Below are 26,612 nucleotides of genomic sequence, written 5' to 3'. Positions count from 1 at the left end.
GATACTTGTGTAACCACTTAAATGAACAATTACACTATGGTGCAGCTCAGTGCCTTTAATTTGTACTATTGCATCCTACTGGTTCAAAAACAAAACTATTCACAAATTTAAGGGTTTGAATTAAAAAACAGAAACAGTTGACCACTGACAGTCTGATTTTACAAAATGTTTAAATCGGAGATGCAACTAAACGTTTTTGCAATGTATTCTGACTCTGCCCAAGGTTTTCATATTTTCATCAGGTTTTCATACTAGTACTACCACTACTACTACTACTACTATTAATAATAATAATAATAATGGCAATTTATAATATGATATATATGCATAAATATCATATCAATGATTTATTTACTAATATATATGAATTAAGGGTTAGGGTTACAACAAATGGTAAAATATGTATTGCACAAGTTTGAAGAGGTCAAAATTACAAGGGAAATGAATATTTCAAACATCTGATTTGCTAGACAAACATTTAAATACATTCTTTAAATCAGGGTTAAAAATACATTAAGGTGCACACAAAGCCATTAAGAAAATATTTTGAAAGTGCATTTATGTTGAACTTTACAGTTTTAGATAAAAATATTAATTTTGGAAAACATATTTGAAACAATCACATCATAATAATAATAATATTTCAATAATAGTAATAATAATAATACAAACTACACAGGCAATTTCACAGATACATTTTTGTTTTTTTCAATCAATATGTATTGTGTGTTTATAGAGATATAGTGTGCACTATAATGGAAACTCACAAGTTACCATTTGAGTCCCATGGCAGATAAAGATCATAGAGTGCTTCTCTGCTTCCCATTTACTGCCTGAGCAGGGCAAGACAGTCATGTTACAATTATTGAACTTTTGGGGCTGGCATAGCTTGCTAAGGCTTGAGTTTTGGAGCCAAAAAGTTATTGTTTGAGTCCTGCTGCAGACAAAAATGCTTAGATGCAAGGCAAGACAGCAATTATTATACAGCAAAAGAGAGGTTAAGTCTGTATCAACTAAACAGATGAAAAAGATCAATAGCATCTGGAAATAATTGTGGGTTCAGTCAAAATGCTTATGACTTTAGTCATGTCCCAGAATAACGTCAGAGGCTTAGCGAGGCTACTTCAGTTGTGTGCACATTGAAATAATACCTTTCTTTTACGTAAAGATTCCATGTGTTCGTTATTTTGTTGGATGAAATTATCCTTAGTACACTTATCTCTTTACCCTTTGCCAATGAGTGTCAATGAAAACATAGTTCCACATGGACACGTGCTGAAGATAGATTTATGGTATGTGTATGAGGCCTTTGTAGAAAGGCAACTAGGGAGGTCCGTGACATGTGTCCTACAGTTCCTTGGAAAGCCCCCACATGGTTTCTACATATAGGTGGACTTCATATGCATTCACATACATATAAAGCATTGTACATTTCAGGTCTGTTCCCAAGACACAGTATTAAATTACTTTTAACATTGCAGAGCAAGGGGACGTGTTGACAATTCCCGAATTCATCATGTCTTCTACACATAAAAAAACACTATATTTAGATATTGTTTGTGCATTGCTGTATTCCCAGAAGGAATATGGGATTAACACCAGAGGCCATGAGTAAACTGAGCAATTTTGCCGTGAGAAGCATGAGTGGCAGAGTTTAAATTGGAATTGGTAATCTGTGGCATTCATTTGTGATCTAAAAGGACAATATGTGTTTATACTTGGAAACACAAAATTTGCTACATTGATGGTTACATTTGTTTTTCGGTCCCATATTGGCACTGGATTTGTTCACAAATACACATAAGGCACACTGTGTCTGCTGTAAATAGAGCAAACCTCATGTGTTATGTTTTAATTGGATTAATGTATTTTATCATCATTGGTATTTTGAGATGGGGTGGCCATCTGATTGTTTTCGCGTCCCCAGGGGCAAATTTGCCAAATGTCCCGCCAGAGTGCTTCCATCATTTTCTAACTGTGACACTATGTGATCATCTGGCAGTGGTAGATATTATTAGCCCCTAGTCAGCCCCAACCCTTTCTACCCGAACATCCAGCCCTCTTAGCCCTTAGCCCCTGCCCTTTTCCCCAGGCTTGAGGTCGTCCCTCCTCCCCTGGCCACAGAAGAGCAGGCTGACGGAACTAAGCAGCAGGCGCAGCCTGTCAAAATTCAACCCGAGGGAGAAACAAGGCAGTTCAGAGCAAACAAACAGCAGCCTCTCCTGTCCTGTTCATCCCCCCTCAGTCCTGTTCAGTTCTCGTGTTCTTCGTCTTCCTGTTCTTCTCTGTATCGTCTCTTAGATGAAGATCATACCTGGTAGGTTACCAGATTGGTGTTGCTGTGGTGTCTATGTGTAGAGTGTGGTCTCTCTGCCTTGCCTGTTTGTCGAGCTGTCAGAATTTTGTTGGCAAATACAAGGTGAAAGACAGTCTTGTGGTCCCTCACATATTAACACGAACACAACACAGATACCATTCTTACGTATATGTGTGTTCACATTGCATGCCAGCTGGCTGCTACTGCTGCTCACATTCCGTGTCACATTTAAAGCATTGAATTAAGGTTGGCTGCCCTACTGCTTTATTTCATTTAATAGTGTGTCAATGGGGGGCACTGGACCAAAGCCGCCGCCCACCAGCCTAACGTGCACCCCTTGCTACTTTTAGGAACCCTGTTTGTTGCCAATAGAAGCATGTAAGCCAACAAGTGTGTACGATATTCTAAATGATTTCTGTTTATTGTGAAATGCTGGACAGATGGAATGTGTGCATGTATCTTTATTATGTTATTAAAACAAGCTTAATGGCATCACAGCGATTATACTTGTTTATTATTATGGTGATGATCATGTGAGGGCCTGCAAGTTTGTGTCACCTAATACAAGATAAACCAATCCACTTCACTCTGTTTGATAATATATCTTACATTATGAGGGTGTTGTCACGTAGGGTCACAGTCCAATAATGCTTTTTCTCCAGAATCTCACACAGGAAGAAAAAGGCCATCCCATCATATGGTCGATATTAGAACAACACTCAGTGGTGTGTCAGAAAAACTGGAACAGCTGCACCTGAAATAGATGTGAATGGTACAATAGAGATAACAGCTAAACCAGGATTTAGGTCGTCACTGCTCAGAATACTTTGAAAGAGGAGGGTTTGGCCTGTGTGCCATTTGTCACAAAGGTCTTGAAAACAGCTGAATAAATAAAATGATGGGCAATTTCAGGGTGGAGAAAACAGCAGGGATTCTTGCACAGGGACTCTTTAAAAAGCCACACCCGTGGCATCACAGTGTTCTTTGACCCCTCCTCCAAACAGGAATTCCCCACCTGTCACCACTAACCAGGTTCCTATCCTCATTTGTTTTACCTTCTGTTCCAAAAATGCCTGCAAGCCCCTTAGGCCCCACATTCCATATATTCGTAGTGTTTGATCACTTACTGACACTCATTATATTTTAAAACTTGGATTTTAACAAATTAAGAATGATGCAAGTTGCGGTAGAATTAGTCACAAACATTTTGCAATAGTCAACAGAGAACATGTTTACATACAAGAGTATTATATCGTTTTTTTTTTTTTCGAAACATTGTCAAACATTCAGTCCAGTATGCTAAATATGACTTTTATGTGACAGTACAAAGTATTATTATTATTATTATCATTATTAATATGATGATGATGGTGTAGGGGGAATTTGTTAGATTGTCTCGTGACAGCTTAGTGTCATATTGTGCCTGTAAGATTTTATAGTAATGCCTGCTTTTAATTGCTATTGCAAATAATAACTGTCATTCTGATCATACATAGCTGACTTTATTGGTGTCGTGATGCAGAGGCATGTGTGGCACTGATAGGATTGCAACAGAGCACACACTGGCAGGCCGTTTTACAACAGGATTGCAGATGACAGCTTGACAACAACCCTGCTTCCCAAACCGGTTTGGTCATGTTTGCTTAGTGCTAAAATGCTGTCTGTGTGTCTCTCTCTGAAATACCCTCAGCGGCATTACATTGTTTTCAAAACAAGTACCAGTAATTAATTAAAATATACTATGCCGTCTGAGAGTGGTTTCTCTTATGTGAGCACATTTATTATGATCGGAATGTGACTAAACTCACACATACTATGAAGCAATTTACGATTGGTTGATTTACATTCATCCTTAATGAATATAAATTTTACACAACACAACACACAATGGAGTCACACAAATGGATGATCATGAAACCTAGAACTCGGCTCTCAGGTCTTTTAGAGATACAATCTGCATGTTGACAGCTCGGTCTTGAGTGAAAACTATCATTTATTGCAGCTGTGAATGAGTAATGACAAACTCTGGGGATTTTATTTCCTCATCCTCAGCACTGCTTCAGCTTGTATCCAATGTATTGTGTTGTGGATGTGAATGTGAGAACATGGAGATTAACATTCTTCCATGACCAAGGTGGAACAACGCCATGTAAAAGGGAATACATATGTAGACTGCTGTCTGTTGCAGCAGCAAGTGAGTGAAGCCTGATAAGTAGATCCGACAGGGGTTGTTCAGTTTGGTAGCATTTAGCTCATCGCAACATAGTTTGGAACGGTGTGCATTTTCAGGTGAACAAATACAATGAGCGGCAGACACAGTGTAACCCACTGAGTCATTCAACAACGTGGAATGTGCCAACTGTAAACAAAAAGACAAGAAAAAAGGTGTGCCTTGTGTTCTGCCACATTCCATTCCATTTTTTTTTTCTGAGAAATGACAATTCTCTGTTGACCAATCAACAAACTGTCTAGCAGATAAGATAAGCAAACCTCAAACATGAACTAAGCCTCATGTCAGTTAAGTACTGATTTGATAAGATGTTAAAATGATTTACAATACGAAGACTAAAACTGAAAACTGGGAATCATTATTCCCAGTTGGTGCAATACCAGTATGACTTGTTTTAAAGTAGTCAGTAGAGTTCTTAATTTGTCATGTTTTATTTTGCATCAGTAGATTTTGTCTATATTTGGTATACTGGGAATTTCCATCAAAAAGCCCTAATTTTCCTGCCCTTGTAAAATATTTTGCTCTTATTGAGGGTGAATATGACAACTATATGATTAAGGTGACTATCAGTTTAAAGTTCCAGTTCAGAGATCACTGACTTGAAGGAAGAAAATTCAGCATATTTAGATGACTTTCCTTTTAGTCCTACAGTATGAGGTCAGAACCCCATCGTAAATTGTCATGTCCTAAAGTTGACTGGCTCCAGTGTGTGTTATTCAAAGGAGTCTTCTTATTTAAGTACACATAGGGCTTGATTACCTTAAGGCTTGTGCATGCAAAAATGATCTAATGACCGACTTGGAACCAGTCACGAGGAGTCATGCTAATGCATATCCCACATTCATATTCATGACATATTCTGTCTGTCAAGTGGCTCATATCACCGCACTGGGACAACTGGTGCTGGCCTCTCCCAGGGTCATTTTCCAGGTCTGCTTTCCAAGTTTTAAACATAATGTAAGGCAGGGTACGCGCATACAACCACTTGCAATGGACTCGAGGTGAGTTAAATCAAATAAAAAATGGTGAGTCCAATTGCAATTTTAGCCCCCAGTATTTGAGATCTTACTAAAATATCACAATATTAGTAAATCTCGTGTAACACGCCCACCAACAGCAGTCATCAAGAATACAAAGTTTATTTGGGATCTTCGTAAATCCGACCATAAACTTTCATTTGTGATTATTACTCATGGCAGGACATGTAAAATTAATTCCATAACTGCATCGTGTAGTTTATATATTTAGGGTTATAGGTTCCAGCGTGAATGGATTAATTAAGTTTGAAAAAAAGTCTGGTGAGATAAATGAACTTTTCTATGATGTTAAATTTCAAGTATAGTATTTCCATGGAGGCCTTTAATCGGTTAAAGCGCCACAAGGCTTTGAAAAGGAATGCATCGAGTGGTGAGATTTTGCCTGCAGCTGTAGACATTAATTGCAACAATTAAATAGAATACGACTGTCTCACGCAAATCACAACAAACACATATGTAATGAGCATAGTTGATATAAATATAGGTTGGATATAGATTTAATTATATCCCGCAGTATTCATGGATGTAGCTGACTTTAAGTTGGAAATTAACCCACTAGATATTCTTTGTTTTGTTGTAAATGAATAGCTGTAGACTAGAATATGAGAGAATATGTCAAATCTGTACAGGATCACACTAATAATCTTTATGTGAAAACAAATATTAAAAATGTTAAGGCTAAAAAAAGTGCAGTAAAAAAGGTTAATTACTAATTATTTTAATGACTATTTGCTTTACTTTCTGAAGTGTTGGTTGGTTCTGGCTGTACTATCGCTATCTAGTGGGCAAAATGTAGTTGTGATTTTTTAAATCTCCATGGCAAGCCTGTCAGACATGAAAATCAATACAGTAATCACTTCACAGTCAGATCGAAGTTGTGTGCTGTCCTATTTTTCTCATTAACAGATGACACATATAAACTATGTAAGCTATTTGGCATATTTTGTGTCCATTTTAATTAGATATATTTGCTAGCCCTGAATGACTAAATGAAAAGCAATGCTACAGTTGAACCATGCAAATATGTCAGCATTTTCTTTTGTGATCTTGGAGGCCAAATTAAATAATTCAGCATTTAAGAACGTAAGTGACCATAAACTAAGAAATGAGAGACATTTTCTGAGCCTTTTGTTAAATGAAAAATGGCCCTGCAGTTTTTGTCAGGCTGGAAGAGAATACTTTCAAAATACTGACAATACTTTCAAAAAATTAAATATATATATTATACATTATGTATTTTGTAAATTATTAATACTTTTTCAATCTCATTTCAAAATGGATGGAAACATCACATAATCTCATTTTACTTTTAGCCTTAGTGAAGAGATATATTATGCTCTGACCTGCAGAGGGCGACATTTGATACTCTTTTACGGCCAAGCGCGAGAACACCACCCTCAGCTTTGTACACTGGGACGTTGCATACCTGTCCAAGCTAAATAGATCTGTTTTAACGACCAACATGATGGCCAGCCTGACGCTTGGTGGCTTTCCAGGCCTCTGCAAGTCAGAGCTGGGCTATTTTAAAACTCAGCTGTTGTGTCTAATCCAGATGCTTGTTGAGTTTAATAAAGTTTTGGGAGAATTGTTACATTGAATTTGGACATCTCACTCGCATCTCTGCCATCAGGTTGGAGTGGGTTAGGGTGGTAACAGGAGACTCCAGCTTGGCCCAGTGTCAACAAACAGGCCCAACACAGTCACGTAGTGGCCCCAGGCTTCCGGGCCATAATGTAGAACCCTGGATTTTCCAAAATTACATAGATGAGTGGTACATGGGCAATAAGAACCCAAACACGTTTGGGAAGAATATGGATACATTTGTGGAGTTAATTTCATCAATGGAACCATTCACCAATTTCACAATCAAACAGTGAACTTGGACTGGTATGTGATACGCTTTATGTGCTACCGACCTAGTCCTGCCTTTGTTTTCCCAAAATTCTCCTCCACTTTTCAGAAATATATCTATGTAATGTAATCCCGAGGGTGTGTTTGGATCACACCTACTTTTATCGACATTCCTTTTCTGCGACTGAGGTGTGGTTGGCCAGATAATGCAATATTATTTACACACTCACCTGAATGAACCAGTGAAGACATGTCGTTATCCAAGAAATATGAGTCTAGCAATAAGTGTAACGTAATAAATCCACGCCAGTGTTCTGCAGCAAGGGATCGGTTTGGAAAACATCAAATAATGAACAGCCAAGGCCAGCATCCAGATTTCAGTGAAAAACCACTAGTGTGTTTTCTATTACTTTACAAGTCCTAATTTAAACCGTATAGCCTCATCATCTGTGGACTGTGTGTACAAAACATCAGAGCATTCCAACAATAGCAACAGATAAAGAGAGTACAATCTGTCATGGGAGTCACACAGTACTGAGTTAATTTAGGCTTATTTTTTACTTGAAACGCACTGAAATTAGACTGAACCAGAGAATACTGTTTGGATCAATTCCACTGATATAAAATCAGGAGACCAGTATTGCTCCTATGCTTGTGAAGGTCAAAATATAATCATACAAGTAACAAAATGCATATAAGTCATAAAATAAATTGCCATGTTGTATAATTTGTGATATAGTGAAAACCCTTCAAATTTCCCCAAGTTCTGACTGCTGCTATAAGACCAGGGTGTTCCATCTGGTTTTAATCAAGCCTGATAGAGTCGAGTAATAGGCATTTTGAGACCTTAATGATACGTCTCCTTTGTGGAGGAAAGAGCTCATGACGACAGTGTTCCACACTTTCTGTATCTTTTTCGACTGTGATTTGGGTGTCCTCAGAGTTTCCAATAAGTAGCTCTAGTTTTTACACTGACGGGTCGGGGTATACGGACTATAGTTTCTTTTCATGCAGCTTCAATAGGTACAATTTATTGCCAATGCACCCAGTCATGAGAGATGACCATTAATGGTCCAAGCCAGGAGAAATGGGAGGGTTGTGCCAGGAAAAGCGTGTAAAACCTGAGCCATTGGAACATGACTTTCTGAGGTGACCCCTCATGTGAGACGCTCAAAGAATAAATTCCATTTTCAAAGCCAACTCTCAGCTCTGAAGTCAACGTCTTCTTATAAGCATTTAGTAGAATGTGCTCTCAAAGTTAAGCACTGTTTTGTTACGATTCTTACCATTCTTTAGTGATTCGACACAGTTGACCAACTTCTTAATGATTAACTCGGTTATAAAAAATACTCGAGTCGGGAAAAGTTGTTTACAATTTTTTTTTTAGGTGTTTCTGCTGTTTGTAATGTACGTACAGTTCTGTATGATCAGGCACATAATCATCATGTTTCATGGCGACCTTATTCATTAAAACAAACTATAACTGCATAAGCAATGTCAGTTACAATAGTGTATGCATCTTGAATTCCTTTTAGAAAAAAATCGTGATTATTTTCCTTTTTTGGCTCACCCATGCACCACTCCTTAATTCCTGAGCTTGCCTAGACATTGAATGGAAGGGTGTGTCTCTTGATGTTAAAAACGTAGCTCAAAATGAGCTAGTAAATCCACACCCAGCCCGAACCACACTGAGACATGCAGCACCTTCATGTTTGTACAGGTTGGGTTTAATACTTTGCCCCTTAGAAAATGGCTTTGGTTGCCTCATATTTTGATGTCAGAAAAGGTGTGAAAATATGATACAAAAATGGGAAGCTAACAGAAAACACCCTGCTGTCAGTCCAACAAACCATGTAGTGAAATGTTCATAAAACAACTCAAAATTAATTTATTGGGTTGTTCAATAGAACTGTTTTTCTGACCGATACCAATTAGAATATTCACATTTGAGTACTCACCAATACCATAAATAATTTTGAGATTACACAATATACCATTAAAAGAACAACAATGCATTTATTGTCAATGTACAACTAGTATACAACAAAATTGGGATCATACACCAGTGGGAGGTGGCTGCAATGCAAGGCACTGCCATGCCTTAGCCAGAGCAAAATAGGTTTCAATGTCTTGCTCAAGGACACTTCAACATGGTCACCAGGGTTGTGGTTTGAACTGTTGGACTTTGTGTGAAAATCTCGTTTATTAGATTATTTACCAACGGAATGCTGCCTCTATATGATTTCAAAATTGTGTACTAGCTAGATGCAGACAGTCGTGTTGATACTTTATGATCTTTGTGTTTAGGGCTTTGCCGCCATCTGGTGGCATCTATATGTAATTACAAACTAATTTTAAGAAGCCACTTATCTATGGATTTTCACTCTTCGCGTCATACCCTTATTGCCTCTGAATAGCAGGGGCTATCTCTATATAGATGTGCTGCAATATGGATTATGACTCATCTAGAGGGTGTGTGTGTGTGTCATATTTTTTAGGAAATGGTACCATTAAGGGATAGTACACGTTTGTTGCCACACTTCTCCCGCCTCCCTCCTTTTCTATCTAAGGGTGTGTTTAGAGCCCTACCCACAATGTCCTCCACTAAATACACACTGGGAACGACACATAGGAAGACAGGCCTGGACTTTATAGCCCACAGGCACCATTTACTATGAAAGGGACTGGTTGAGCGGAGAAAAGGGAAAAGAAAAACACACAAGGAGGATCAACAAGGGGAAAACTGAAACCTGTCAGGGAGTGGGGAGGTTGAGAGGCAAGGGAGGAGTAATTGGTAGATTTCGAAGTAGTGAGCGTACCTGGGGCACGGGACTGCTGGGACAAACCAAAGGACAGATAACGTCAATTTTAAGATAATTTTGGCAACCAGTCACCAATAATAATTGGTAATTGAAATTAGGAATATTATTCAAAATGGCATCTCCACATCAGCGGTACAGGAATTTTTCATCTGACAGCACGGGCAGAGAGAGGATGCCCTCAGATGAAATCTATTACCAGGGGATGTTGAAGGCTACGGACACCAGGAAAGGTACCAGTATGCGAAGTTAATGCCTTTCAAACATGGTACTACTGTTTTGAAAGAACTATTTATATAGTGTGTAAAAGGTACTGCCTTGACCTTACATTGCGTGAACCGGTCATATGTTGTTGTGCAGCATCCGTCCATTTTTCTTTGTCGCTCACTTGGCTGGGTACCAGTTGAATTTTTATCTTCAAAGCAAATACTCTATAATTATCTGATTCATACAAGTTTAACAAATACTCTATGATTATTTGATCCATACAAGTTTTAGGTCAGTAAAACCGTGCTCGTGTGATATGCCAAGTGGGCTATTCACGAAATAAATGCATAAGTCATTCCATGCAGTAGTGAAATACAGTACTTTGCTACTGTTGACGTTTCTCTTGTGTCACACTCCTGACTGATAGCTGCTTAAAATATTATTAGCTGTTAGACTGCTTTGAGTTTCGGATCTGGAAACTTGCTTGTGTCCCTATCAACAAGCTCATCCTGCATTTATAAAGTCATGTCAGCATGCAGCAGTGGAAACAGGGTGAGGTAACACAATGGAGATAGAATGCATTGACCACATGTGCCAAGCTCAATAAAGTCCATGTAAAAAAATCTTAATTTTCCCCAGGAAATTGATTCAAGTAGTGTCCACTTCTTCCAAGTTATATAGAGTACAGTAATCTATGAGTAGTAATTACTGTAAGGAAAATATGGGAGCATTTTGACATCCACTGTGGAGAGGGCCCTTTGCTTACCCGTTACTAGGTGTGTCACAATGCTGTAGACATAACACTCTCTTGCAACTGATAAGATAAATGACTTTATATTGATGGGCATAGTTCACTCTGGGACTTGCTGTGTGAGTCAGAAATTCTAGGAAGAAGAGTCACTAGTCGCATGTTGTGTAAGCCTTTCCACAACCTGTTCCTAATACAAGGTTAAGGTTTAGACGTCACTCTACCATTCTTGTGAGTAAGATTCTTTGTAGCCTTAATAGTTTATAGCAGTCAGAATTATAAAGGCTGGTAAAACACGCCCTGTGGTTTTTTCCTGTTCTCTCAAAGAGACACAACAGGTGGTGGGTCAATGCAGGTAGTGAAGTTGCATTAATGGGTGTGTTCCATATCTGGGTCTTGCTGTGTCTTGTTGAAAAATTGTTTCCTGCACTTGGTGCCATGTTATGTCATATAGTGGAAGTATGTTAAAACATTAATCAAGCGTAGACATATTAATATACTTCCTTTGAGACACTGGGGCAAACATGTACACTGATGCTGTCTGATTAAAACAGAATAATTCATTTTCTGGTATTTTCCACCCACCTATTGACAAATTGTGTTTGCCGTGAAATGAAACACACCTTAGCAACCACAACTTTTGGTTCGCTTTCTCCATATAAACAGATTGAATGTATCAGCTGTAAGGTTTCAAGAAACACAGTCATACAGTAGGACATTTTATTTCCCCATCTGACAGCTCGGCAAGAAGTTTACATCAATAGACTGGTCATGATATATTCTGATGTTTTCGTTGTGGTTTCTGTGTTTTTCAGATGAACGAGATCGAGTACAGAAAAAGACCTTCACAAAATGGGTGAACAAGCACTTGATTAAGGTAAATCCATTCTTCAAACTGTCAAGAGATAATCACTGTACAGTGATCCCTCGTTTTTTGCGGGAGAGGCGTTCCAGAACCACCCGCGACAAACGAAATTCTGTGAAGTAGAAACAGCATATACATTATTTAGAATTTTAAACACCACATTTCCAACACGTCGTGTTTCTTGTTGGCTGCTAGAGTGCATGGGTGTATTGTAAGTTAATTAGAATTATGGTTTACCTTGCAAAACAATGCAAAGTGTCCATCTTTAGAATTGCCAGACTACACTAACCCAGGGGACATCAGGCATAGCAAAACCAAAGTTAGTTACGGTTGCGTATAAATCTCCGTTGGATTGTGGTCCAGTACACAATATTAAACCCTCCTGAATACTTTTACATGACATAAACCTTTCTTATTCCCTTAATTACCATTCCTACACTGTTCTGTGCATGTACAGTACATAAAAGAACAAACACGTGATATTGTCACGTGTCGCACCAGTTGGTGAGCGTGGCCGGCTGCCCCCTCCTGCGTTTGAACTCATTCACGTCCGCAGTGACGCACTTGCTCAGAAGCACGCCCGTGCTATCAGTGTGTATTTAAATGCCGTTATTCCATCACTTATAAACCCATGAAGCAGTGCATTCGCAAAAGGTGAAGCGCAAAGTGGCGAGGGATCACTGTATAGAACATACATTATGGACAACATTGTGTACCTATAATCAAATTTTAGTGATCCGCAAGAAGAAAATTTAACTTAGTTGTCAAGAGTATTGCTATTGTTTTGTCTTAAGAGCTTAAGGCTGGGGTTGGGTAACACAATACTAAAATAATGTTATTGTCTACATCTACGACATTGAAGATGTAGGGTTTTTTTTTAAATTTACAAATCATTGCACTGATTTTTGAGTACAGGGTGCAATGCTCAGTGTTGAGAGTACTGAAACCCAGATGTGAGGAAGTTAATAAATTGACACTTAAACATTTAAAGCATGATCTAAAATAACAACAAATAGCTGGGTGTATTTCATGGAAAAACAACATCTCAATATTCAGTATTGTCAAAACCTATATACAGCTATTAATAACTTTACAAATAGCCAATTCCCCATCAGAAAATGCTTGGACCCTGGATGCCAAGCCAGATAATCATTTGAGTGTTTTTCAATTTTACCGGGAATTATTTTCCGCCGTCTCATGTAGGTAACACATAGTGGACTTCATCAGTTTATCTGAAGAATTTTGGGACTTTTTTAGTTGTTTTGTGGACCCCTGAGATATCCTTGGCTCCCCCAAGGAAAAAAATCCTAGCTGCACAAAGATGTGTTTTCCAAAGATGTGTGTTAAAAAGATTTATAAAAGCACAATTAAATCTACATTTTAGATTTATCAAATATCACAATTTTTTATTATAATTATGAAGTTTCCCAGTTCTACAGATACAGCTGAATTTTGCATTTCTCTGTCCAGTCACTTTTTTTTACGCACTCGCTGGTTAGTCGTTTCCCATCTTTAACATCACTACCGCCGCAAATGACTCGCTAGAAGCCCATTCAGTCATCTGTGGAAACCTTCCGTCCACTGTCACCTTCTCCACTTTTTATACTTACACTGAAGCCTGAAAGCTACCTAATAAATGGCTACAGTAATTCCTGAGTGTGAACAATCCACGAGGACCCTCTGAAGTTTCTCTTGAGTAAAGTATTTGCTTCAATAAAACAACCCCCTCCCTTATCATACTGAAAATATCCATCATTGTGTCACTTGTCTTTGTGAACGCTACAATTGGCAGTAATATATCTTTAGCCTTGTGGCATTAAGTGCTTAATTGTTATGTATATCCCTGAGGAATGGAACAAGATGGCTGGCACAAGATTGTTTTTTCCTTTCTATGCGAGTGCAGCACTAACATATCGTGCCACATGCACTCGTGCATTCTTGTTACACTTACGGTGTAACACTTCAAACTACGATGGAATGTGACTCAATAGACATCTGGATTATGTTAGTTCCCTCTAAGAAGTAAAATTATGTGCTTTTAGTTGTTGAAGCCAACAGTAGCACATGTGCTGAGCAAGGTTTAGGTGGGTACTTGCATGCCGGCCCATAAACTGCAAGAGACACTGAAGCATGCAGATTTCTTTACACACATTTTTTAAAGAGTTCTTCAGGCAAGTTGTTTAGCCATTTCAAATTGCAGTTTAGACAAAGTTGGTACTGCATCTTAAGACAAGCCATTGTTAAGTTGTAACTTACTCTACAATTACTTTGTAACTATTGCCTGTCAACTTAATTTGGTAAAATAGGACAAAAAAATCTTATCTTATAAATTTGCATCTGTAATTTATAAGTAGGAGATTTTTTTGTCCGATTTTACCGACAGGAATGTGTTAACAGTATGGAATGCTGTGCTAAGGTTAAACTGACAAAGTGATTGATCGTGATAGTTAAATGGTGGGCTCCAGGACACCCTATAGTTTGGGTGTGGTAAGGAGAGGCCCGAAAGAGTCACAGCGGAGTTTTCCTTGCTCATTCAATGAGTTGTAGACGATTACGTCAGGTAATGTTTACTTAATGTCAAGTCCAGGGCATATTAGGTACTTGATGACAGAGTAGCTGGTGACAAGTTTGAGGGGCCCATCAGTTTTCTTTTGTGAATGATTTTCACCCCGAGAGCAAAACATTTGGCTTTGAGGCCTGAGATCATGTTGAATCCACACACATTATGAAAGGTGCTGGTATTCAAGTCAAGAAAAGCATAACAACTTTAAACAGGACAGGGCAACAACTCTCTATATCATATCATGAGCATAATGGAAATGCAACTGTTTACTAGATTACTTGCAAGTCAATACAAATGAAAAAGATTCCTAGGACTAAAATGTTGTTGCATATTATAACGAATACCGTGTTGTTTATGTCTTAAGAAACAATTGGATTGTGAGAACAGTAAATCCTGGTGGCCACTATGCCCAGCGTAGTTTAAATTCTTGCCTAAATGTTTGCTGTTCTAACTTGTAAGGGCAAATTTGTTTCATTCCATTTAGGGGCTGAGGTTACTACAAGACCAAACAATCCTATCCTTTAGTAATATTTAGTCTTTGACAAGGCTAATCAAAATGTCTCTCTCTTACCTTCTGTTATCTTGCATACAACCAAATAATCAGTTCTAAACCGACATTCTATACATCATACTGCATTTGGCACTTTCAATTTAGATTTTTCTAGCACTAACCTGTTTTCATTCCTTTTGTACATTACTCATCTGTTTTAATCTCTCTATTTAGCCCTGGAGAGCAGAGGTAGGTACCGGCATGTTTTAGTTTAGCTCTTCTAAACATGTGTGGACTAGAAAATGGCTAATACAGTACTTGCATTGTGACAGCCCCCACATTCACCGTGTGTGCTCAGTTTTCAAATCACGTCTTCACATTGCTCACCTTCCAACTTGTCTGTACACTTTTGAAAAGTGAATTACAATAGCACTTTCATTAATTATTCAGTAACCACAGTTTTTCAGTTCATTGCCATCTTTAAATCTTCATTTATGTAGTTGGGTTGATTTTGGTTTTGGCCAATCTGATTTAACAGATTGCTCACTTTTTTTTTCTGCAATTTTAAGAGGGCTCAGACTTGAACTGGCACAAAAATCTCTAGGGGAATTCTTATCCAAATAAGCTATTTCCAATTAGTTTAAATTAACTAATACAACTGCTGTACAGTCCTCCTCAAGATATACTAGTATAACTGTTGTCACACTGTTGCTCATATTTTGTTGTGTTTCTTTTGGTAGGCCCAGCGTCATGTGTCAGATCTGTACGAGGACCTTCGAGATGGACATAACCTGATCTCATTGCTTGAGGTCCTCTCTGGAGAAAAACTGGTCAGTATTGCTGTATCTCTCTAAAATCTGATCTGAAGCAATAAATGCTCCATTCTGTTAGCATAGTTTGTTAGTTTTATCATACTGATGATATATTTAGTCATCTACGTAGTGCACTACTTGGCTGCAACTATAATTAGTAAGTCAGCGTGGATTAAGTGTCAACTCGTTAGCGGCCTTAAAAAGGAATGACCTCTGCTCCGAAACAACAATGCAAAATTATTATGCTCAATGTATTGAAATTAAATACATGAATTAAAAACATGAATCTAAAATTGTGTTTTAAAACATATGATTAATGTGAGAGTTAAAACATTTTCTTCAATGCAAGCAAATGTGGTCAAATGCTTATCCTTGCTAATATTAGACTGTTTTTTGGTCAGTGGTCAGAAGTGAATATGATAGTGAACTTTGGCCTTTGTTTTTGATCGCCTGTTGCATCCAGAGCTCAGCTCCTGTTCTCCCTGTTCTCCTTCACCTCCTGTTTGCCTCCCTTTAACCTTTCTCTGTGTGAACTGATCATTGCCATCTGGCTCTTTTTGCATTGCTCCTCTTGGAGCTAGCTGAGGGAGAAAAACATTCTCAGGAGAGTTCAGTTGGTGAGTGGGTTTATAAACTGGTTAGTCATATCCCACATTCCCCCCATCATTTCCTTATGCCTTCCTAGAGATTTTTCATTATTTGTTGTTTGTCTTTTGTCTTGTCTTTGTTTGTCTTTAGTTTGTTTTACAATACCTCGACATTAGAAGACAACAGAAAAAACATGAAAACTCAAAATAAAGTGCCAAGTCTATAGCATGACCTCCCCTCATCTATAAGCAATTGCTGGAACATACAACCTTCTTATACTGATCAGCTGAATTTATTATATCTCGTAATGTTTCAATACGTTAGTGTTTTAATAATGACTGCTGTGAAAAAGTTAGTAAAAGAACCAAACAACTGCACAATTTTTTTAATGCAAGCATGAAAATTTTGGTTTAGCATTGTTTTATCACTCTATGCTTAAACTGCGTTCTCTGTTCACTTCAGCCCAGAGAGAAAGGCCGCATGAGATTCCACAAACTGCAGAATGTACAAATAGCACTGGACTTCCTCAAACACCGTCAGGTAAAATATATCAAATTTAATCAATTAAAAATGTAAATTGTTTGCCCTATGATTCAATTTTCTGATAAAATGATTGCTTCTTGTTTATTTTGGTCACCAGGTCAAGCTTGTTAACATCAGAAACGATGACATTGCTGACGGGAACCCCAAGTTGACGCTTGGGTTAATATGGACCATCATCTTACACTTCCAGGTCTCCTCCGCTGTCAGTGTTGTGTTTTATAATTTTATCGCTCCATCCCGCCATCTCTGGGATCTGCACCTATCATCTGGGCCTTCCCAACTGTCTGGAACCAATCAGAATGGACTGCACCCTTCCACACTGCTCTCAGAGATTAAACCGTATCTCCTTATTCAATTCATACAACAATCAGAGAAGTCACCATAGTTTACGGTGTAAGAGGGTGTGTGAGTATGAGTCATCGTGCCTGACTCTCAAGGGTAGGGTGTGCCGAGCCCACATCCCAGATATACAGGCCTCTCCCTGCTTTGTATTTCAAAAGCAAATATCCCCAAAGCTTCCAAAATAAAATCTCCAGCAGCTATGGAGTAATGCTGTGTTAACTGTCGCAGAAAAGTATGATTTGTTATTACCATTGGATTAATTCATAAATGTTATATTAAATAGGGGTCTAATAAATTGATGAGAATTTTTAGGCAGCCAAATCTATTACTTATTTCACACAAAAAAAAAAAATCAACCCACTTAATAATAAATCATACTGTATTCTGCTCCTTATTATAATTGGGAGTAAATAATTTTTACCCCTGGTTTCCTATATTGATTCTGATCAAACTTTGGGCATCAACTAATTCTTATTTTATTTTCCGCATTTCCAATTTTTTCCATCATTCAGTGTTTAACTACATAATTTCTTTGTACTATTTTAGATCTCGGATATTCAGGTCAACGGCCAGTCTGAAGATATGACGGCCAAGGAAAAGCTCCTTCTCTGGTCTCAGAGAATGACGGATGGCTACCAAGGCCTCCGATGTGACAACTTCAGCACCAGCTGGAGGGATGGGAAACTTTTCAACGCTGTCATACATAAACACTAGTAAGTCTACTCCCTTTTTTGCTGTCAATACGGTTAAGGTTACAGCTTGTCATGACACCTCATCATCCATTATTTTGATAATGACACAGGTCCAAGACAAGTTCAATTTACCGTTTTACCTCTTAATGTTAATATTTTAGCCAAACAAAAAATATATATTAAAAATGATTTATTATAAAATGCATGTGGAAGTAGTTCATTTGGAATTTTTCATTTCTGGCTTATTCCTATTAATTCCCCTGTGTTCTCCTAGTCCCAGGCTTATTGACATGGGCAAAGTATATCACCAGACCAACCTGCAGAACCTAGAACAGGCCTTCCACGTTGCTGAGAAAGACCTGGGTGTGACACGTCTTCTGGATCCTGAAGGTACGGATGATTTAAATTTTTTAAAAGATTTCTAAAATTATACAAAGTTATGATTATTTTTTCTTTTGTAAGACAAGAACATTTTGGAGTTGTTAGTGTGATTGAAAAAAACAATGTTAAACACTAAATTGTATTCAATGGAAAAGAAAAAAAAGGTTCACACACCACACTTTTTCCACAGTCAACTACAAAGAGGGAGTAATTACAAAAATTTATTTTATAGTCCTATATAGATTCTACAGATTAAACATAGCAAACATTTGGAGCATTTTCTCTTTGACTTTATCTTGGCTGATGCTTGGTTTATTTCCACTTAAATCTAATGATTTAAGATGATTTTATTATGATTACAGTGTCTTAATATTTTTTTTCTTTCCATATTACTTTCAATGTTTTATGTAAAGCACTTTGAGTTGTCTTGTACATTAAATAAACCTGCCTTTCCTTTCCTGGTAATTTGTGTTATTGCACCACTTGCATGGTACAGAGTCTCATAATGCAATTTTGCCTTTTTATTTCAGATGTGGATGTTGCCCACCCTGATGAGAAATCCATCATCACTTATGTGTCTTCCTTGTATGATGTCATGCCTCGGGCCGCTGTACAGGACACGATGAGAGCTAATGTGAGTGAAATGTAAAAACTTAATCTGTCTAGGATGGCGCAAATCTGGCCATATAGTACTGTCTGTGTAAGTTAGTTACACAATGTCATATGTTGTAATGGTACAAGATAACTCTCATTTGAAAGAAAGCAGTGCTCTGCACACTCTTAATCTACTTGTGTTCCACTAATCATGTAACAGAAGAATGCCAGCAGAGCATTTTTTGTATTTCCCAAAATTGAGACGTACTGAGAAAAGACAATGTCATATTAGCGGTAAAGTATTTCCAAAATGTTAACACTAATAATGCTCTACAATACTGCGTTAGAGCAAAATGTGATACTTTGGGCCTTGACAGGTTTGCATGTACAAAAACAGGCGTATTCATGATTGCCCTGCCAGATGTGAGCAGATGTGAACGGGTGTGACCAGAATTGCATCTGCCAAATGCGATGAATTGCTGCACGGCTCGTGATGCAAGTTGTGATAGGAGTATATGACAGGACATTTATCATACTTCATACCTTAGATGAATTGCCAGTGCAAGTTTGCATTTTTAAGAACATCTGAAAGGCAGGAACAGACCTGCTGTAAAGCATTGCCGGCGTAGCGCAGGCGAGAAGTTCTCTGCTCACGTAAACATTTTTGAAATGCCAACAAAAATTAGTAAGACATATTGTCTATTCAACAATGTAATTTATGAGTTTTTGAGCAATCCAGGGGTTGACTTAAGTCGCAGTCAGCAATCGTGCCAAATCCCCTATGACTAAACAACTTTTAACTGCATTTCTGTGTCATTCCATGGTACTATTTTAAGCAGATCAAATTAGCACTGAGTAGGCTTGTGACAAGTAAATGCATTTCTTGTGACAACCAGAATTGAAAGCCATAAGAAACAAGAATATAAATGTGTCATTTAGTAATTTAATATCTATTAATTCTTATGAAGTCAAAAAAGTCAAATGCATTAGTATAGCCCTTAATCACAAACACTCAAAGGGCTTCACATCCCCACAGTTGACAAATATTAAAGACATCCCCTGATCGTAACCACTCAGGACAGAAGTTTTAATGACAGTTAATTATTCATCTATTTGAAGGCACGGGATGATTCATACAGTATACGTATTATGGCAAAGAAATATAACATACCCACGTCTGTCATTATTTTCCCTCTCTCGCCATATCCTACTTTACACCAGCACTGTTCCCATCGTCTACCTCATTTTCCAATCTGTTCCTTTTCACAATACCTGTTTTGTTTGGCGGTGCCTAATTAAGTTTACTGTGACGTGCGAGTGATGGAAAATGGTGAATCCGAAGAAGAAAAGGTCCCCTGTTGTTTCCCCCTGCTGTTAAACTGAACTGTTGTTGCTATCCGTTTTGCTGTCTTGGCTTCAGGAGTTGGAGGTTCGCTGGCGGGAGTACTATGAGCTCGTAACTCTTCTGCTCCAGTGGATCCGCCACCATGTCATGGTCTTTGAGGAGAGGAGGTTCCCAGCCAATTATGAGGAGATAGAGGTGAGACTATATGCAAATGATGCTGTTATGCATTCTGTAGATTTGTCTTAATTGTTGATTTGTGTACTTTTTTTTAAATACAAATTGTCCGTTTCCTTACTGTTGTTTTTCATTAGCTCCTTTGGCGCCAGTTTATTAAGTTCAAGGAGTCAGAACTGCCACCAAAAGAATCTGATAAGAGCCGCTCCAAGCACATCTACCAAACTTTTGAGGCAAGCTAATTCATTCTATTTGCTTGTATCCTGTTGTAACGAACAAGAATTAATAGTCTTTGATTAATCACAGAGTGCAGTCCATGCTGGACAAGTGAAGGTCCCCCCTGGCTACCATCCTATTGATGTGGAGAAAGAATGGGGTCGACTTCACGTTTCCATTTTGGAGAGAGAACGACTGCTGAGGACTGAGTTTGAGAGGTCAGCTGACAGATATTTGATAACATAAACCTTATTTTGCTTTAAATAAATATATAATATTTCTCAATAGGGCTTAAAAGTACGGACAAAATTTCTTATCTCTATTTCCATGCCAGATATGGCCAACAATATGACTCCAGGTTCAATCACATATCAGCTTCTTTTTTTATTTATAAAGAGCAAAGTATCAACCCAAAACATTGTAGCACATGCTGTTTTTAATTAGATTCTACAGTCATCAAAATTCACAAAGTCAGGTATGAATAAAAAAAAAAGAACTCAATTAACATTGTAGTGCTACTCTGCTTTGCTTACAAATGGACCGGCAAGTTGCTCGCGTCATTTTTGCCATAAGCTTCACTATTTTATCCACTGATACATATGAAATTATGAACATATTAAGTATTGTTGTAAAACAACATATGTATACTCTATTTCTATGGCTTGGCAGCCGAGAGGACTAGACAATACCATCTTGTCAGTCTCATAGTATTATGAAGCCGAGAAGTGGAAACGTAGACATTGTTGTCAGTCACAGTCACTTCTGCTACACTGCTGAGAATTTTGTTAGGTTTTATTGAGATAATTGATGCGATATTTTACTCTACAAATTGCAATACATAATAGAGAATCCTTTACATATCTTTTTATCTCTTTTTTCTTTCAGACTTGAGAGGCTTCAGAGGATTATAAGCAAAATCCAGATGGAGACTGGAAGATATGATGAGCACCTAATCCACCTTGAGACCTTGCTCCAGACGGTGAGTCCCAAGCCTACACAGAATTATGCTGTAAATGTCAAACTGTCAGTCTCATTGAGATAACATTTCCGAATGCGACGTACCACAGTAATTAACATTGACATTATAATTATCTTGTACTGTTAGGATATCCGCCTCCTTAATGCGGGGAAACCAGCTCAGCACACAGCAGAAGTTGAGCGTGAACTAGACAGGGCCGACAACGTTGTTCGTCTGCTCTTCAATGATGTCCAGACACTCAAGGATGGGCGCCACCCTCAGTCTGAACAGATGTACCGCAGGTGGGTGCCACATAAACTGCATTTACCAGAAAGTATTGGTCACTAAATAGCCATACATGATCCTCTTTCTGCACAGAGTCTACAGCCTTCACGAGCGCCTAGTCAACTTGCGCAGCGATTACAACCTTCGCCTGAAGACTTCCCAGATTACCATGACGCAAGCATCCCAGAAGACTACCATGTCGAAAGTACGGCCAGAATTGGATGACGTGACATTGCGCTATGTCCAAGATCTTCTTGCCTGGGTGGAGGAGAATCAACGGCGCATCGACGGAGCTGAGTGGGGTTCAGATCTGCCTTCTGTAGAGTCACAGCTTGGCAGCCACAGAGGCCTGCACCAGACAGTGGAAGACTTCAGATCAAAGATCGAACGTGCAAAGGCTGATGAGGTACTCTTATTTTTTTTTTTTCATTTCCCATTTATTTTCATTCAGATGAGCTTCTGTTGAGTGTTTTTTTTATCCGACTTGGTTTTCAGAACCAGCTATCCCCTGCCAGCAAAGGCACATACAGAGAGTACCTGGGTAAACTGGATCTTCATTATGGCAAACTCCTGGTAAATAGGCAAATAGATATGCATGTTCCTGAATTGCATGTTCACCAATTGGTACATGCCGTTAACATTTTTCAATGATCTGAATATAACCTGATGCATTTTTTTTCAATCACTGTACATGTGTGTCGTTGTACATGTGTGACAATGACAATAAAGATCTATTCTATCTATTCTATTCTATTCCTCTCAGAACTCCTCAAAGTCCCGCTTGAGGAACTTGGATTCACTGCATGCATTTGTCAGTGCAGCGACCAAGGAGCTTATGTGGCTAAATGACAAAGAGGAGGAGGAGGTTCACTTTGATTGGAGTGACCAAAACACCAACATGGCAGCAAAGAAAGACAACTACTCGGTGTGTTTCTGAAGTAGACCTCCTCTTATGGTCTTTCATTCAGCATTTGAGAATCTGTTTATACAAATTAATGTGATTTTAATGGGCTTTTTTTTTTTCTTCTTCTTACCCTTCAGGCTCTTATGCGAGAGTTGGAGCACAGGGAGAAAAAAGTCAATGATATCCAGACCACAGGAGATAAGTTTATCAAAGATGGCCATCCTGGCAAGAAGACAGTGGAGGTGATTACATCAAGAACTTTTAGACAGCGACATTTGCAAAAATGTGCTTTTGACTTGCAATCATCATAACTGCTTGCTCTCTCCCAGGCCTTCACAGGTGCCCTGCAGACTCAGTGGAGCTGGATACTGCAACTGTGTTGCTGCATTGAGGCTCATCTTAAAGAAAACACGGCTCACTACCAGGTATTTATGATTTTATTATGACTTAAAATGGATATTGCCGTAAAGATTTTCATGTTTAAATATATTCATAAAATATTTTCACGTGACTGTGAAGAAAACAAACGTATAAAGATGTGACTGGATAATGGATTAATGAATATTTTTGTCTTCCCATTGCAGTTCTTTGCTGATGTAAAAGAGGCTCAGAACAAGATGAAAAAGATGCAGGAGACCATGAATAAGAAATACAGTTGTGATCGTTCTACCACAGCCACACGCCTGGAGGATCTGCTGCAGGATACTGCGGTAGGGATGATTGCTTGAATATACCTTATTGTACAATCAGGTTGTCACCTGGTTTTAATTTAGTTTGCTTCAATGTCAACAGGAAGAGCGAGAACAGTTGAATGAATTCAAGACACATGTGAATGGCCTGAACAAAAGGGCTCGTTCCATCATCCAGCTGAAACCACGTAACCCCACCGTGTCCATCAAAGGCAAACAGCCCATTCAGGCTGTCTGTGACTTCAAACAACAAGAGGTGAGGATTGGTTGCAAGTATGCAAAAACATTACATGGATCAACCAAAGAGCCACTTTAGTCTTACATTCTCCATTCTTTCACAGATTACGGTTCATAAAGGGGATGAGTGTGCACTCCTCAACAACTCCCAGCCTTTCCAATGGAAGGTTCTGAGTCGCTCTGGACATGAGGCAACTGTGCCATCTGTTTGCTTCCTGGTTCCTCCAGTAAACAAGGATGCCATGGACAGTGTGTCCAGGTGAGAGACCCAAAAAAGCGGAGTTTATAGATTTAAAGATTCCGTTGATTGTTAAACCTAATAGAGGCTGCAGTGCAGTAATGTGAAAGTAAATGTACCTTCCTCTTCCTCACAGTCTGGAAACAGGGCATCAGCAGATGATGTCCATGTGGCAGACATTTTATATCAACATGAAGAGCTTGCTATCCTGGCAGTACCTGATGAGGGACTTTACACAGATTCGCTCGTGGAACATCACCATGGTATGTATCTCGGCTGCTGGATAAACCTTTATTTTATTGTTTAATTTTTGTGTTTTAGGATTACATTTAAATCAAATGAAATGATATATGGGAACAACACAGTTCTGCTAGCATCTTAAAAAAATAAAAAATAGTATTTGTATGAGGATTAAATTTGCAGTTTGCGTAAAAACAAAAAAGAATTGTGACCCCAAATTCATTTGAAAGGCATTATTTCCACAGTGTTACAATCACTGCTGTTTCACATTGACAAACAATATTTTAGATTTTAATTCCACCTACTTATCTCTATTTTCCTCTATCATTTCCAGTTAAAGTCAATGAAACCAGACGAATATAGACAGATGATGAGGAACCTGGAGATCCACTACCAGGATTTCATGCGTGACAGCCAGGACTCTCAGCTTTTTGGACCTGATGACCACCTACACGTAGAGGGAGACTACACCAAGTCCACCCAACACTTTGACAGCTTGCTTCGCTCTATGGAGAAAGGTACACATCTTGAAATGTCTGTCTGACGGAAGGGATAAATTATATCTACTGTAGTCTATAGAGCAGACATGTTATGTTCTCAATTCATGTTCCAGGGCGAATGGTTGTTAGGCTCGGAGGTGAGTGATGTAAAGTTATGCTTCCAAGCTTTAGATTAGACATGGATATGGTTTTGTGAGAGTACAGTAGCTGTAGATGATTGACTGCATGGTGTTTTCCACTGAAAAGTCTGCACATTACAATCACTGCCTGCAATTCTGGGTTAATTGAATGAAATCGTTTCATTGGTCACGTATGGAAATGAAATAGGCAGTATGCTCATACCCTTAAAAAATCGAAAGAGATCCAAGAGTTGTATAACATTGTAAAGGTATATTTTTTTACCATTTTTATATAAGTATTAGTCCTCATTACAGGTGAGTGCATATGGTGTGAACATGAATTGCATGTGCTCTCATTGTGAGTTTGCGAGCTATTTTGTCTGAATACATTGTTTTCTATTCACACATAATGAAATCGAAACTCCTATTCATAGGTCAACAAAATGAGTCTCTGTGTAAGAACTACATCACAGAGCTCAAGGACATGCGACTGCAAATCGAGGGCTGTGAAGCCCAGACTGTCGCTCGCATACGCAAACCAATGGAAAAAGACCCTCTGAAAGAATGCGTTCAAAAGACAGTAAACCAGCAGGTATGCTGCACTCTTTTTGCTATTTTAACACAAAGTTACAGTAGAATGTGTGCATCAGAGTTTAAACAATAGATGCAGCATTTATATGCCTTTGCTTTTTATACAGAACCCCTTAAAGTAGAATATTAATTGACACTACATACGTAGACACACCGAAATACCAAGAAGTGAGTCTGGTTCTGCGTAGCGCAACACCTTTATCCTTCCTCCTAGCCTTTAAGGGATAGAATTTTTGGCGCCACGTTTATAGGGGTGTCCTTATAGCTTCTCATTTGTAGTGTCATATACGAGCAGCAATATTTCAGTCAAGCCCATATTCTTCACTCAGTGAAAACTGAGCTGTTGTAAACAACAAACAACCATACGAAATGCCAAAGAATGTCATGACCAAAAACTCAGAAATTAATCCACAATGGTTTAGCATGAGGCACAATAACCATTAAATGACAAGAATGGGTGGCAAAGTACAAATTAAAGAGAAAAATAGGAGAGCTGTTGTAGCAGATTTCCAATTTACATCCACCTCTTTCATTTCCCATATCTACCCAGTTGAATTTATTTTCTTTCTTAACTAATATATTTGACTCTTTGTTTTACAGAAAGTGCAGACAGAGCTTGAGGGTCTCAAAAAGGACCTTGATAAGCTGACAGTGAGGGCACAAGAAATCTTGAAGTCCCCACAGGAATCTACTTCTACTCCTGTGCTGCGTTCTGAGCTAGACCTCACCGTTCAGAAGATGGATCACTCCAACATGCTCTCCTCCATTTATCTTGAGAAGTGAGACTCTCAAACAATTCTACACAGTAGCTCTTATTGCTTCCATGTTGGTGTGCTTTCAACTGATTCACTGTATCTCGCACCAGGCTCAAGAATGTGGAAATGGTCATTCGTAACAGTCAGGGTGCTGAGGGTGTACTCAAGCAGTATGAGGACTACCTGCGTGAAGCTCACACTGTGCCCAATGACATCCAGGCCGTTGAGACGTACCGTACAAAGCTTAAGGTAATCAGAAAATACAAAAGAATACCTCATCAT

At 38.5% G+C, this 26,612-nt stretch overlaps 1 protein-coding gene across 22 annotated transcripts in view; it reads left to right on the top strand.

The window, feature by feature from the left end:
- The window catches only part of plecb (plectin b), a 72,309-nt gene that overhangs the window by 30,982 nt on the left and 14,715 nt on the right, over positions 1-26,612 (top strand). For 7 of the 22 annotated variants that reach the window (XM_037273060.1, XM_037273064.1, XM_037273066.1 and 4 more), the window contains 27 exons: positions 12,025-12,086; positions 15,362-15,376; positions 15,868-15,957; positions 16,990-17,067; positions 17,168-17,272; positions 17,959-18,125; positions 18,379-18,494; positions 19,016-19,119; positions 20,500-20,619; positions 20,736-20,831; positions 20,905-21,032; positions 21,700-21,793; positions 21,920-22,074; positions 22,151-22,463; positions 22,553-22,630; positions 22,821-22,982; positions 23,099-23,203; positions 23,291-23,386; positions 23,546-23,671; positions 23,754-23,906; positions 23,992-24,146; positions 24,262-24,388; positions 24,700-24,883; positions 24,979-25,002; positions 25,419-25,576; positions 26,176-26,354; positions 26,441-26,579. In XM_037273060.1, the coding sequence (XP_037128955.1) occupies positions 12,025-12,086; positions 15,362-15,376; positions 15,868-15,957; positions 16,990-17,067; positions 17,168-17,272; positions 17,959-18,125; positions 18,379-18,494; positions 19,016-19,119; positions 20,500-20,619; positions 20,736-20,831; positions 20,905-21,032; positions 21,700-21,793; positions 21,920-22,074; positions 22,151-22,463; positions 22,553-22,630; positions 22,821-22,982; positions 23,099-23,203; positions 23,291-23,386; positions 23,546-23,671; positions 23,754-23,906; positions 23,992-24,146; positions 24,262-24,388; positions 24,700-24,883; positions 24,979-25,002; positions 25,419-25,576; positions 26,176-26,354; positions 26,441-26,579 (3,329 nt within the window). Of the gene's footprint in view, positions 1-2,136; positions 2,318-10,047; positions 10,488-12,024; positions 12,087-15,361; positions 15,377-15,867; positions 15,958-16,989; positions 17,068-17,167; positions 17,273-17,958; positions 18,126-18,378; positions 18,495-19,015; positions 19,120-20,499; positions 20,620-20,735; positions 20,832-20,904; positions 21,033-21,699; positions 21,794-21,919; positions 22,075-22,150; positions 22,464-22,552; positions 22,631-22,820; positions 22,983-23,098; positions 23,204-23,290; positions 23,387-23,545; positions 23,672-23,753; positions 23,907-23,991; positions 24,147-24,261; positions 24,389-24,699; positions 24,884-24,978; positions 25,003-25,418; positions 25,577-26,175; positions 26,355-26,440; positions 26,580-26,612 lie in introns of those variants that run through there. The other 15 variants (XM_037273062.1, XM_037273065.1, XM_037273068.1 and 12 more) reach the window with 12 other exon arrangements.

Source organism: Syngnathus acus, chromosome 16 (genome assembly GCF_901709675.1).
Source record: "Syngnathus acus chromosome 16, fSynAcu1.2, whole genome shotgun sequence".
Taxonomy (NCBI): domain Eukaryota; kingdom Metazoa; phylum Chordata; class Actinopteri; order Syngnathiformes; family Syngnathidae; genus Syngnathus; species Syngnathus acus.
The sequence above is the reverse complement of the archived record's forward strand: the minus strand, read 5'-3'. Positions and strand labels throughout refer to the sequence as shown.